General features: G+C 42.9%; 1 protein-coding gene across 12 annotated transcripts in view; it reads right to left on the reverse strand.

Moving 5' to 3' along the window:
- carmil3 (capping protein regulator and myosin 1 linker 3) overlaps window positions 1–15,166 on the reverse strand; it is a 117,488-nt gene that overhangs the window by 9,276 nt on the left and 93,046 nt on the right. For 11 of the 12 annotated variants that reach the window (XR_008416477.1, XR_008416476.1, XM_053884381.1 and 8 more), the window contains exons 24-32: window positions 12,924–13,022; window positions 12,244–12,363; window positions 11,926–12,039; window positions 11,447–11,622; window positions 11,276–11,369; window positions 6,634–6,759; window positions 5,395–5,461; window positions 4,826–5,013; window positions 3,592–3,671 (exon numbers count right to left, since the gene is read on the reverse strand). Coding sequence is in view for 10 of the 12 variants with exons in the window: in XM_053884381.1 (XP_053740356.1) it covers window positions 3,592–3,671; window positions 4,826–5,013; window positions 5,395–5,461; window positions 6,634–6,759; window positions 11,276–11,369; window positions 11,447–11,622; window positions 11,926–12,039; window positions 12,244–12,363; window positions 12,924–13,022 (1,064 nt within the window). In the remaining 2 variants the exon portion in view is untranslated. The remainder of the gene's footprint in view (window positions 1–3,591; window positions 3,672–4,825; window positions 5,014–5,394; window positions 5,462–6,633; window positions 6,760–11,275; window positions 11,370–11,446; window positions 11,623–11,925; window positions 12,040–12,243; window positions 12,364–12,923; window positions 13,023–15,166) is intronic. The other variant, XM_053884383.1, reaches the window with a different exon arrangement.

Below are 15,166 nucleotides of genomic sequence, written 5' to 3' on the forward strand. Positions count from 1 at the left end.
CAAACTCAAACAATGTGAGAGAGAATAAAAAGTTATTTCGGGCTGCATGTGTGGACTGCGCCAACTTCCTGCTGTCACATCTCTGTTGCTGCTGGAAGGACGGTCACCTCATATCGGACTCATATTTCCGTCCGGCACCAAAGTAAAGTGCAAAAGCAAAGCCTTGGATTGGCAGTGATACAAATGTGTAGCTCCAAATCCAAAATGTGTTCTTATAGATCTTTAGCGATGACTACAAAACATGCCGGAAAAAAGTTTGTGAGAGTGTTTGGTTATCCGGGTCATTACGCAGCAAAGGTTTGAATCAGGTCAACCAGGCTAGTAAAAACTGACGTGACGTGATGGAAAAATATCCAAAAACATACTTAGGTGACAAGGAAGAAATGAGCCTAAAAAGGTTAAATGTAAGTAAGGATATTAAGAAGTTTATTTCAAAATATATTTTCAATATTCCTTCAATGTATTTTGAGGAACAAGAAAAACACACAAATGAAAAGAAGAACATTTTAGTCTCAAAACAAAAACATGCTATATTCACCGCTTAAGTGGTGGTGAAGGAAGGAAAGAAAAAAAAGGCAGAAAAATTACAACATATCAGTTACAGTTTTAGTCTGATGCCAAAAGGGCCACGCAAATACAGGCATCGGGCCTCATACGGCCCCTGCGCCACACTTTGCCCAGGTCTGTCCTATATTGGAACTGAGAAACTAATCCTTAAATTCATCTCATTTTATTATATTGGAAAGGGCAGCGCACTGCCAAGTGAATGTGTAAACACACAGTAACTCCAACAGAAATCTCAAATACTAGAGATCGAATAATAAAAAGTGTAAGTGACAAAAGTTTTACCACATTTGATGTTTATTCTTTAGTATAGAAGTTGTAAGTCAACCTTGAAGGCAAAGAGGATGCCTGAAGAGCAGAGGAAAAGTGTTTCAGAGCTGACCTTTAGAAACAAAGGGGACTCTCAGAACTATAGTAACTACAGCAGGACAAAGGGGAATGAGTCACGCCATGAGGGTGTGCTCAAGAGTCCAGGCTTAGAGAAGTCAGCATCAGTGAGCAGCAGTATGGTTTCATGCCGAGACGCAGCACTGTTGTTTGTACTGAGTATGTTTGTTGCCCTTGAGAAAGCCAAAGACAGAGTTCTGCAAGAGGAGGTGTGGTATTCTCAGAGGAAATGAGGAGCATCTGAGAAAAGTATGCGAGGATTGTGCAGGACATGTTTGAGGATAGTGAGGCAGAGGAGAGTGGGAGTGTTGGAGGGCTTCGACATGGGAATAGGATTACCAACTCTCGGCCCTTTCTTGTTTGCTATTGTTAAGGACAGACTGACAAGTGAGGTTAGGGAGCAGTCTCTATGGACGATGATGTTTGCTGATGACATAGTGAGCTGGAGTGAGAGTGAATGCGAGTTGGAGGAGAAGCAGGAGAGGTGGAGGTTTGAGCTGCTGTGCTGAGAAAGAGGCCGGGGGTCCAAGTTTAAGGGAATAGTTATTGAGAGTTTAACTTTCAGAGTGTACTGTATATATGTTAAGAGGAATTCTTCTTCATCCTTCTGTCCCTATCTTAAAGGCAGGCACTCTTGTTTTAAAATGGATGAGAGAATGGTGGTTCAGACACACAGCAGATTTCACAGTAGGGAGTGCCATCTAGTGGGCTCGGAAAATAAGGACAGTGGTTCATGAAGCCTCATCATCCCATCACTGGCCAATAGATCTGATCATAAGTAAATAAACACAGCAGGATTAATTGGATTTGTACTCTCAGCTTCCTGCTATGGTGCAAGTGGATAACATTAACATTACTTTGACAGGACTGTGACAGTGGAAGAACAATAATGAAGACAAAAGAGGCATGGTTTCCTCTAAAACCTTAATAGTGCAGTGACTCCCAACGTTGCATTATACCAGCATGATTTTTTTTTTTCAAACAACCATGATGGATGCACTGTTTATCTAATCCAGCTATTTCAACTGCAGCATCCGCACTGATAACCGTTTGGCATCCCATCAGGGGCATGACCTTCAGAAGAACAGTAATGGTTGGAGAAAATGAGCCTCGGTGGTGGTGGAAATCCGTGTGCTTACACGCTCACTAAAAGCGGCAATCAGTTTTTCATAGATGAGATCACAAAGGGTAGAACAGCAGTGGACTAATAGAGATTATGCAACTGCAAAGCAGATTTATTTGAGCAGTTCATTACGGACAGAGGAAGGTTGTTGAGCAACGGTTCATCATCTTCCACTCTGGAGTCAGTTTTTAATCCTGTAGACCCAAATTCTAGTGGCAACTCCTGATATTATTGTGGCTTGTGGAGCAGGTGATTATTCACAATACTTTACAAGATTTGAAACACCCATTTTATATTTGTCAATTATACGGCGCAATAAAATGATGACTTTTTCAACTGCGCTTTTCTTTCTTGTAGCCTAACCATCCTTTTTAGAGAAGTACATTTCATTTCCAGAGGATTGTGTAATGATTGATTTCTATTCTACAGTTAATTTCTATTAAAAAAATGTCACCTTACGTTTTATTTGCTATACTGCTGGTTTTTCGGGAAATAAAATAAACAAAAAGGAGGTTGCCATATGGAACTGTACGTTCTGTAGGATCCTTATTCGTACATTCAACATCCATATGGGATCTGATCAAAAACTTTTAATGACAATCATATTTGTATATATTTAATGACATATCATTGTGCTGTTTCGGTCTGAGAGGAAATGCTTCCCCAGAGAAGGAGATTTCTCTCAGGAAACGTTCAGGCTTGTACTCAAAAGCGTATTCATCCCTCACCCGCTTTTATTTTCACTTGACCACCTGATCATTTCATCAATATCTCAGAGAGAATCCTCGCCAGAAGAGCCTCTCCAGTTCTCAGATCAGCATGTTGCCACTGTAGCTACTGATACACTAGGTATCTTGCGATATGATACGTATCCCGATACAGGAGCGGTGACGCGATACATAGTGTTAATTTCATCCGACTATACAAGACCAAATATGTTTGTCAATGCAAAGAATAATGCAGAAGCATATTCAAGTATGTATTAAATATTGGTAAATGCAACTTAAAATACCAAGACAATATTGCACAATCAAGTGTTGTGATATTTCAGTAAAGATATTGAAACAATATTTTGAGCGCATCAATATCGACATATTTTTTGTTCACCCCTACTGACCAAACCCCTGCTAGTGTCAACTCAACAACTCCAACTTCAACACATACATTTTAGGGTGCACAACATTAGTCAACGCCCCCTTGTAGCTCATAGTGTAAGCTCTACCCGAGTACGCCCACAGACTTGGAGGCCTAAAGTGGTTCACACAATAATGCCTCTCCTTCACTGGCTCCGGCAACTTAGCCTACCAGGCTACTAACCTTGCACCTCAGCCTGTCAACTCTGGTCAGCATCAGCACACAGTCCCCTCCACTATGAGGGAACTAGCTCAAAGACTCCATGACAGCATGCTGTGCTGATTCCTAGTTGGCGGAATAAGCTCCACGATCATGTCTATATCAGTGCTTGACATCCACACACCAACTGCATTGCACTGCAAAAGAAGAGCCGTGTATCTAACCTGTCAGGCAGAACTCTTTTGCTGTAGAAGTCTGGCAGTCCATCCTCCAACATGTTGAGCCCCCCGTTCTCAGAGCAGTGCTGCAGAGAGGGGAGAGAACACCACAGGCGAGATCATTACCTCACTTTAAAAAGTTTGCTCCAAGCTCAGCAAAACAAGGTCCAAAGAAATTGAGGCCTCGTTTGATGTTGGTCGAGTCATGACTTGCAGCCGTGATGGGTGGGTTATGACCAGCAGAGGAAGTAGAGCGAGATGACCCATCTCATCTTTGCAAAGCAGGGGAGGGAAGAAAGGGTGATATGGTGCGTCCATGGACAAAGAGTGCCAGCGGTCAACATTAGTGTCAGCTGCCAACCAAGTGCCTGCAGTGGGCGCTTCACTGTTCCACAACCATCTCTTTTCACACAGCTTGAGAACTGCAACAACCTCAGGTGCATTCAAGGAACCCTGTAATACGTAAACCTGTAAAACCCTACATGGAGCGTAGTGATTTGTCCTGTTTGACAAATGTAGAAGACCTTTCAAGTCATTCTTATTAAATGAATCCCTTATGTTGTGCTTCAATAAAGAGAAAATTAGATGTCTTCAGTGGCATGAGCTTTGACTGCCTCCTCAGTTTTCCAAGTTGACTGACATGTCCCTCCATAATGAATAGAGGAAATTCTACTACTGTATCACTGAAGTCACATTTGCTTTCATTAAAAAATTCATTGTTATTTATAGAAAACTCTGTTTTACCATGACAACTGTGAGCTCAAACATGTTTACAGTTGATACTCCGCGAGAGCAACTCTGAAGTTCGGCAGATTTAAAAAAACGAAGAAAAGAAAAAAAGAAGATAAGATATTAAAAAGTCACAAACAAACAAACAAACAGCCGAGCTGGAAGTGAATCCCGCGGCCCCTGGGATCTTGGTTCATGACTAATAGTTGAGTCAGAAACAAGTGCGACACGTCGCTCCTCTCAGACTTATTTATGGAGAGTGCCACTGGCTGCATAGAGAATATAAGTTCCAAAAGCTTCAGGAAATAAGAGAATATTCTGATCTCCGGAATAGACTGAAACACAAATGTCAAACCTATGATTCTTGTGTTTAAAGTGTGTTAAGGGCCACATGGTTTTGAGGATCTTAGCTCACAGTGAATCGCAGAATTGGGTCAGGACACAACATGGCCAATTGAAGCCCACAGCCGGGTCACAGGTTGCTGCCGTGTCAGCTGCAATTAAAACTCACAGATTCCGGGGGAAGGTGACCGGCTCTGTGCCTCCGCGGGGGGCGTGGCCGGACGTGGGTCACGTGGCGTAAGGGCGAGCCGTTGGTGGGGAGCGTGGACAGGCACTCCCACGACGCAGAGTGGGAGAGAGGAGCCGAGTGTGGCACAGAGGGGGGAGTAGGGGAGGAGCTGGGCTCGTCTCCCAAGCCTGCAGGACAAGAAGCGGGGTTGTCAGACAAAACCTCAGCATCACGTGTGAGCCACAAACCCTTGAAGATGACAGGGAACCATTAAAAAAATACTAGGAGTCCATGCTACTTCCTTGTTCTCTCAAGCATGCCCACGAATTCTGGCTCTGTGAACTGCAACATCATCACCGGAGCTCGGACCACGACCCGAACAAGTTCTGAACCCTGAGGCTCGTTGAGAACTTCTACTGGACTTTGAATGACAATTTACATTTATCAGAATAAACGTAAAACATGAAAAAAAAACCCCAAGAAAAACAAAGTTGTCAATTGAGTGTGGACAAAGTATCATAACTTAAAGGAAGGGAGTGACATTTTTGGGAAGACACCAAGCCACTTACTCAGTCTGGTGGACACAGGCCGGATTCTTCGGGTTCTGGAGCTCCGTTTCTTAATCGCCATCGTGTCCTATTGAAAGTTAAAGAACATTATCAAGCAAATTTATCTGTGAATGTCTTTAATCCATCATTGACTTCTTACACAGTGATATAAAGTCTAACAACCATCTGGACCAACGGACAGACAGACAGATACTTTAGACAGACAGATACTTTAGACAGACAGACAGACAGACAGATACTTTAGATAGACAGATAGACAGACAGATACTTTAGACAGACAGACAGACAGACAGATACTTTAGACAGACAGACAGACAGACAGATACTTTAGACAGACAGATGGATCGATACTTTAGATAGACAGATGGATAGACAGACAGACAGACAGATACTTTAGACAGACAGACAGACACTTTAGACAGACAGATGGATAGATACTTTAGATAGACAGATGGATAGACAGACAGACAGACAGACAGACAGACAGACAGACAGATACTTTAGATAGACAGATAGATAGACAGACAGATACTTTAGAAAGATAGACAGACAGACAGACAGATACTTTAGATAGACAGACAGACAGACAGACAGACAGACAGACAGATACTTTAGATAGACAGACAGGCAGGCAGACAGACAGACAGATACTTTAGATAGACAGACAGACAGACAGATACTTAAGACAGACAGACAGACAGACAGACAGACAGACACTTTAGATAGACAGATAGATAGATAGACAGACAGACAGACAGACAGACAGACAGACAGACAGATACTTTAGACAGACAGACAGACAGACACTTTAGATAGACAGATAGATAGATAGACAGACAGACAGACAGATAGATAGATGGATAGATAGACAGATTGATAGAATAGAATAACTAATACCAAGTTTAAAAAACTTCAGAATATAAACACAAACAATTGAATGTGATCATTCTAGTGACAAATATTCTGTTGTCAGAGTGTAAATGGACAGCATGATAACACTAGGCCCATTATGTGTAAAGTATTTGTGTTTTTGTTGAGTCTGGGAGGAGAAATAACGGCATAACGGTTGTCACTAGGCAGCTGACTGAGCACGACCAAACTTCAGAAATCCCCTTGTGAAAATACTTTTGAAGGACATATTTGGCTGCATAAAACAATATGATTCCAGATTGCTAACAGTTACATAGTTTTTACACGAGGGAGCTCACAAAGCTAAACGCACACACACAGAGCACTTACAATTCCCAGGTTGACCCCCAGCTCTTCATCCGGAAAATCAAGAGACTCGGCCAATCTGGACTGTCTGATTGTCCGGCGGCCGGTCCCGACCTCATCCCAGCGCTTGGCCTGAGACACCTGCCGCAGCTACGACGCACACAAACACACACACTGAATGACAACACGCACAATAACAACGTTGTGCTATAACCTCCGAGGGCGCCTGCCCTTGTACCCCAGAAGATCAGAAACAAAGAAGCTGTTGCATAGCGCAGACTGCAATGATTTCTCCCGATTCTAAAAGCAGAGGAGGCTCAGGAGAGGGTGAGCTTCCACTGTGGCGGCCCGACAAGAAAAGCCATGGATGGAATGCAAAGCAGAGCATCTGTTTCCTTTTTGTCTGAAAACATGGGATCTGAGTCTCATCACGTCCGAAACTCTCTCAAAAGTCGACAGAACACATATTGCTGGACTTGCAGAGGTGATCACAAACTGACCTTTGGACGACATAAGTATCCATGAAAACAAAATTGAAAGTGACAACTGGAACTAAAAGCTACTGAACACAACAACATAACTGCATGACTTGTGGGAGGTACCTATTTGAAACGTCTACAAGCACAAATGATCTAAATAAATAACCTAAATCTAAAGCCAAAATCTGTAACATTTCCACAAACACAGCATGAATCATTACTAACCTTTTAATAGAGTAACCAATAAGATATTGGCCACCAAGTTTACCAGCCAAAATGTGACACTCTCCTATTGTCAGAGTCGGAGGAGGATAAAAAAAAAATCCATTGAGAAAAACTGCTATTCTTAGAAAATGGTGAACTGCAGTCATTAATATATAATTACTGGAAACTCATCTGTAGTTATTAGCTTCAGTGTGCAATTAATACTGGGAAAAACAGAAAGCCAAGTAATCCTGCTGAGGCAGCATGAAAACCATTGTTTTTTTAGGGAGGTTTTATTAAGGAGACGAGGATATGCAACGATAATTGCCGTGCACAGCACATCCTGAACACTGGGGAACAGAAAAAATAAACATGCTGTATATGTGTAATTCAACCAGCCGTGACAGAATATTGAGCGTACAAAGCTGAAGAGAAGTGGATTACTATTGTATTACTATGATGGATGGCATTTCAAATGTTTAGTTTTTTATTTTACTTGTATTTCTTTATGGGGAATGTAGGGGAGAATTAAGGGCTAAGACAAAAGACAGATAAAATGTTGGTCATATAATGATACAAACATTTCAAAGAAACGCTAAATCTACAAGCTGATCTTGACTACAATTATAATAAAAAGTAGGTACCGTATTTTCCGGACTATAGAGCGCACCGGAATATTAGCCGCACCCACCAAATCTAACAAGGAAAATGGATTTTGTTCATACATAAGCCGCACCGCTCTATAAGCCGCGGGTGCACCGTTGCTGTCTGCGCCACAGAAAATGCATGAGGATCACTTCTAGCGATCCTCTAGTACTAGTTTTGAAAACGGGGTCCAGTGTCGAGACTGACTCATGAAACAATCTTGCCAATGTTCTGAACTCCAGTCATTAACTCCTCACATCTTATTTACATTTAAAGTGTTCAGAAAGCGCTGTTTTCACCCTCCAGTAGATCGTCTCTGTCAGCAGAGCTGCGGACACGCGGGCGAAAACAGCGCAATTTGAGCGCTTTAAAGGTAAATAAAACGCCCGTGATGTCATCGGTTTGATGTGACGAAGCTCAATATTTTTGCCAGCAAAGAGCATGCTCATTAGACTGTAAAAACTCGGGATGCTCCGAGAGACAGGGAGAGCACTCAGCTGAAGTAGCTGTCTTCAACCTCTTTCATGAAAGTTCTCACTCTGGACGGTTGCAAACGTTTCAGATTGACCGCGAACGCTGCATCTGACACACACAAGACTGCAGCGGATTCGGTCCCGGTTGATTCCGTCTTAAAACGACACCTGAGAAAGGCTGCTCATCTGGCGCGGTGAAATTAATGATTATTTCTCGGGCAATATGCTTCGCGTTCTGAACGTCACGCTCAGACCGGCGAGTGTCGCGAGTGACCGCTGGTTCCTGCAGTTTCACTTTCATGAGCACCAGAAAACTCTCTGTGCTCCGTCAAGTGCTGGTGTTTTAAATATCGTATTGAATTCGTGGCGTTGACGCCTTTTAACGTGCATGTGCTGCAGGATGCAAACTTGACATGACGGACTGAAAAAAGCTTCCGCATTAGACACGCCGTTGCCAAGCGAGTGGCGAGTCGGGAGGGAGGAGCGGCCACTGTCACATGTGCTCGGATTTTGTGACCGGCAATGACAGGCGGTGGACGGCATTCACAGATCACAACGAGTTCAGCCTTTCATAATCGGTGGCCGATTGATTGGAATATCCCTGTAAAAATCTATATATTAGCCGCATCGTTTTATAAGCCGCAGGGTTCAGACCGCGAGAAAAAAGTAGCGGCTTATCGTCCGGAAATTACGGTAGTCACTTCAGAGAGGTTTAAAAGAATGAAAATAAACCCTACTGAAAGCAAACAGTATAGACTGATGCGAGACTGATGTGTCGGCACACACGCCGAACTCACAGAGCGATCCCCGCATCGGTACGCGTACCGCTATAAGACAATCACCTGACTGTGTCGCCTCGGCAAAAACGCCCAGAACTGTGTTCATAAGGAACCGCATCTGTCAACAGGATGCAACTGCTAAAACAATCTACCCTCACGGTTCCTTGTGAATGTCTTTGTAGATCTAGGGGGCAGCTCCAAGGGAAACGCTTGTTGTCTGCCGCGTGGGACCACATTGATCTTCTGTTGGAGAATAATGTATTTATTTCAATCTTTACCCAGTTTATCTCAGATTTTCGACTTGTTCTGTTCCATTCTAATTAAAATTATTTTCAAGGTATAATTTAATTTAGACAATTGAAAAACAATGGATTAAAAAAAAAAATACATTTTTCAGCATTACAATACATTTTTACATTATTTAAAGATATGGAATAATAATGAATGCAAAGACTTCTTTGATATTATTATATAAAGGAGGTTGATCTTGATGTCGGAGAATCTCCCAGTTTCCTCGGAGCATATCAAAACACAGCCAAATAAACCTTGTCATTTCGAAACGCCAGCACTAGTGACCATGCTCCTGAACGACATGTCAGCTGGAATATGGTCATCGAGTCCTGTAAACACTCGTGTATTATCACATGAGAAGAGACATGCAGGCAATGGCTTTTCTCAGTGTAAATTACACTCAGTGTAAATTACACTCATGTCATGTAGGTCGCCTGCAGGGACTTTTAATGTCCAGCAGGTGTCAGTATTCAGTGACACCGTATCAACACAGTGTCAGCACAGTGTGTCACTGTGTCAAAACGCTTTATGATGCCTCATTTACCCATCACTAGCAAACACAAATCAGTACAAAGATATTATCCAACTATTCAGAATTTTAAAATATGGATGTGAGATTAAGGTGGTATGCTCTCTCCGGGTCAGTGGAGAGTTCTTGCCCCAAGTGGAGGAGTTTAAGTATCTCGGGGTCTTGTTCTCGAGGGAGGGAAAAGGGGAGCGTGAGATTGATAGACGGGTTGGTGCAGCGGCAGCAGTGATGCGGTCGCTGTATCGGACCGTCGTGGTGAAGAGGGAGCTGAGTCACAAGACGAAGCTCTCGATTTACCGATCGATCTACGTTCCCACCCTCACCTATGGTCACGAGCTTTGGGTCATGACCGAAAGGATGAGATCACGGATACAAGCGGCTGAGATGAGTTTCCTCCGCAGGGTGGCTGGGCGCACCCTTAGAGATAGGGTGAGGAGTTCGGTCATCCGGGAGGAGCTCGGGGTAGAGCTGCTGCTCCTCCACATCGAGAGGAACCAGCTGAGGTGGCTCGAGCATCTGATCTGGATGCCCCCTGGACGCCTCCCTGGGGAGGTGTTCCGGGCATGTCCTACTGGGAGGAGACCCCGGGGAAGACCCAGGACTCGCTGGAGGGATTATGTCTCCGGTCTGGCCTGGGAACGCCTCGGGATCCCCCGGGAGGAGCTGGAGGAGGTTTGTGCGGACCGGGAAGTTTGGGCTTCCCTGCTCCGAATGCTGCCTCCGCGACCCGACCCCAGATAAGCGGTAGAAGAAGGTGAAGGTGAAGGGGATGTGAGAATATCATAGAAGTAATGGAAAAGTAAAGATTCTAAATGAAGCATAACTTTAAAAATATTTTTGAGCAAAAGATAAAAATGATAATGAGATTGTTAAATGTGAACACTGAGAGAGGGAAATTCAAGTGAGAAGGAAAAACATATGTATGTTTATATATTTATACATTCATATTTCGACATGTGACCTGAGGGGTGAATATTGTCCAGCTTCATTCAAATTCCAAATAATTCGGCTGTGGTACCTATGGCTGTATTTAGAGTGAATTTTTATACTCAAGAATAGCATTAAAAAGTGTGCTGTTCTGAACATTTTCTCCACAACCATTTGGCTGGTAAAAAGCGAGTATCGTACCATGTAGTTTCACACAATCGTGCACCTTGTTAGAAGCCATTTCATCACTTTTAAGTTACAGATTATGGCTTTGAACTTCTACGTTGTTACCACCATTCTGAACTCCGAGGAAGAAGGCATGCAGGAAAGTGGTATTACCAGTACCAAGGATTTATGGCTGTTGTACAGCTCTTGGAGGATCTGGTCCACGATAGAGTTGGTTAAATAGGATACGACCGACAACTTCACCTCCCTGAGGACGAAAAGGAAACAGCCGTTGCACATTAATTAATGGACCTTAGTGAACATTAATGGAGGAATATGTCTTACTCCAGCACTGTGTTGATGTCCTCTGCGGCTCGCTCCATCAGGGCGTTGCGGATTGAAGAGCGAGGGATGGAGACTTGCTCAGAGATGGATGACAGAGGAGGACTGAGTCTCTCAGCTGCGGAGCAGGACATGGGGCACAGCTCACGGCAGAGCGACACCATGGAGTCCACAACCACCTGCACACACAAACCAAAACCTTCTTGGTGTGGACCACAGAGCTAACCGCAACACCACCGCAAGTCTAGCTGAAAAATAGAAGCTCAAAAATAGATGTGAATAATCGTCGCATTAGAAGGCAAATAAAACTGTGGATTCCTCTTTGTATTTACAGTGGCTTCATTAAGAGTTCTTAGCCCCAAAGGGAGAGAAAGGGGAAAAAAATGTCTTTTGAAGTCAGCATATTTACATCTTGCACATCCACACGGTTTAAGGCAACAGCTTCAATGAGAGCAGAACCAGAGGGCGAATATCAGTCTGACCTGCAGCTCCTTGTCAGCAGCCTTGGCAAGTTCCCCGGCCAGATTGTCGAGGCGCTGCCGGACCGGACCATCGACCGACAGCACATGTGCCAGCTCACACAGGGACGGATACAGCTGCACAAAGACACACACAAACAGAAAACAGATGGGAAAATCTGTGTAAAATGTGACTCTTTTAAGGAGTTAAAATGGCCAAATAATTCCTCCTTCTGAAAGCATCTCAAGTCACGTAGCAGCAGCTTTACAGACATGGTAAACACCAGGAGTTGTACAGTATGTTGGGAGAGCCAGCAGTAGAAGCATTAAGAGCAGACTCACAGCTTTGGAGTTCCGGGCTTCTTTGAGGATTTGTTTGGCCGTCTGCACCTCGTCTCCTTCCTCACTGCCCTTGAGCATGCACACCTGCTGCTGCACCCGCATACACAAACGTTCCATTACCTAGAAACACAGAGACGAAGACAAGCCGAGTCTTGAAAAACTTCCTTTGACCTTTCAGAGCAGCACTGCAGATGTTCACCAATGAATTGTGCTTTACTCTCAAGGGAATCAAATGAATCGGTTGCACATTAATAGTCAATTACTGTAATGATCAACATTCAGATCAGTTGCTCTCGCCGGTGTGAAATTACTACATGGCTTCTGAGGTACACACTTTGAACTGACTTGACTGACAATGTTGAAATCCCACTGTCTCAATATTGAAATGTGAAAGGTGTATTAAACTTTTCAAATCAGAACCTACTTGTTAAAAATATATATATATACATAGATAAATTATATCTCAAAAATAAAAGAATATTTTTATATATTCTATGTATAAGCAGCAGCCATTGATCAAATCTTTTCGAGTAGATCAGCATCAGAATAACAGTAATAAATAGTGATGGTATCGATATCCAGAAGCTTTTTAAACATCCATTACGTTTTCCATATTTCCATTTATATTTCCATTTTCCTGATGGTTTTCATATGGAAAGGCACGGGTTGTGTACTCAGACCTGCTCAGCTGTGCTGGTGACAAGTCCCTGATGCAGCCGCAGAGCCTGCTTCTGTGAGAAGCGCTGAGTCTGGTTGTTCCTCAGGAGAGCACGCTGGATCTGTCAAAGCACAAGAAGACAAACAGAAATGAGATGAGGCGGCGAGTGTTTACAAAAAGTGGCGCGGAGACAAGGAACAAGTTCATTTGCATGGTAATCAGAAGACCGGCAAGAGGTGTCTGATCTCAGCAACAACAGGGCTCTTTAGTTCTGTTCTCTTGACTCAGCAGTCGAAGGTGTTCACGGCCTAATCATCTGCGGGAGAGGAAGAGGCTTCCTCGAGGAATTTGGGGTTTCATCTTCGAGCATCTTGAATGAAAAGCTTCACTCCCTACATATTCATCCAACCACAGAATGAATTATTCAGCCGACACAAAGAAGAGCTTCAGAGTATCCTGCAGTTAAATGCTAATGTGGAGGACAGATTGACAGGAAGTTGACTTGGCAGCAAAGACGTGATATTGTTTTCTCTCTTGACAGAGGGATTTCTCACGTAAGAACATGAATGAGAGTTGCATGTTATGAAAGCTTTCCCATATTTGTTGTGCAAATAAAATGGAGTGGGACTTCAGATGGGAACCAGTTGAGAAACAGCTGACAGTAAAAAAAAAAAAAAAAAAAATCACTGAAACATTACAGGACACTTTGGATGATGTTGACTCATGAGTGATAAAGAGCACTTTCAAGAACTCACTGAATCCCCTATGACACAAAGGGTCATATCAATGCCAAGCTAACATGGCAACCCAAAGTCAATATCAACAACCTTCATGGGGAAGTTCTTTTAGTTCAGTAAATTGAATGTATGTATGCTGTGTTTGAAGTCGACTTTTTTAGCTACTTCCCAAAGGAGCAACAGAGGTGAGAATCTGAACAGGCGAATCCCAAATGCTTCTTATATCCAAAGGGAACCTCAGGAAACCACCAAAATCCTATGATCACAACTGACCTGAGAATATCATTGAAACAGTCAGCTAAACCAGACAAAAGCGGAGGTACAAAGTAAAAGCAAAGTAAAAGGCATGACTTATCAGCAATGTTGCAGTACATCCATTACCAGGTCTGTGAGAGAAACAGGCGGCCAACTCTGAAAAAGCCTGAAAAAGACCTTCAACAATATCTGTTTTTCTTTTTCCCACACTTTCGCACATTTGACGTACTTGTCTGGCATTTTTACACTTATTGAGTCAGTCTGATCTTGCATCTCCCACGATTGTCTACGAACTGTGATGTCACTCGGTGAGTACATGCAACTTACATGTACATATAACAACACATGTTCTTAAAAGTTCTTCCACAATGACCGACATGACCAAGGAGTAAATATTACATTATGATAATTGTCTATCCCACCACTGATCAAAGGTCGTTCTCCACGCCAGAAATCTCAAGTGATTAAGCATCAAAACAAAAAGAAAATATCATAGGAATGGACATAATTATAGTGACAAAAAATCCAGAGAGTAACATCATCATAACATTCATAACTTTTCCGGCCAAGACACCTGGAGGGATGGACCATGTCACAGTGGTTACAGGTGAGTGATTTTTATTTACTTCTCATGATAAAAAGCTTGTATTTTCCTGTCATCACTGCAATAAACCTAAGATATTCCTCCCTTTGCTTCCTTGTTTCTTGGTTGAATCGCATCTCAGCTACCTTCCTTTCAACGTTGCATCAGAGCGATGAACACAGAGGACTTTGTGGGTGGACCACTGTGCTGCTTCCGCTTCATGTAACAAATTTTGGGAAATTAATATCCCCCTACATGTTACAATCTTTGACTGGTGCAACTGATACTCTGCAGCAACTTACACTCTGAAAACCATTTTAGAAAACAAGCCCAAATACGCCACTGATGACAATGTCAAGCCACTTCACAGAAAACTCGACACTGGTTACGTCATGCACACAGCCACTAAAAGTGATCTGATTTTTTTTTCTCTTATTCACTGTCAGAGATAATCAAGTTTAAGTCGTGTGAAATTAATCAGTAAAAACCCTACAGCACATGAAATTGGATACACGCTGGAAAAAATACATGAAGTTACGGGACAGTATTGAAGAAAATTAAAGCTGTGCGACGACTTGCTTTTTTAAAAATGTGAGGTGTCAGAAACGTAAATCTAGGAAATAGAGGAAGAAGGAAATGTGCCTGAGGGGGAAATGAAAACGCACCAAACAACTTTTGATTGATGCTTCA

The sequence above is a fragment of the Synchiropus splendidus genome, chromosome 13, assembly GCF_027744825.2.
Source record: "Synchiropus splendidus isolate RoL2022-P1 chromosome 13, RoL_Sspl_1.0, whole genome shotgun sequence".
NCBI lineage: Eukaryota > Metazoa > Chordata > Actinopteri > Syngnathiformes > Callionymidae > Synchiropus > Synchiropus splendidus.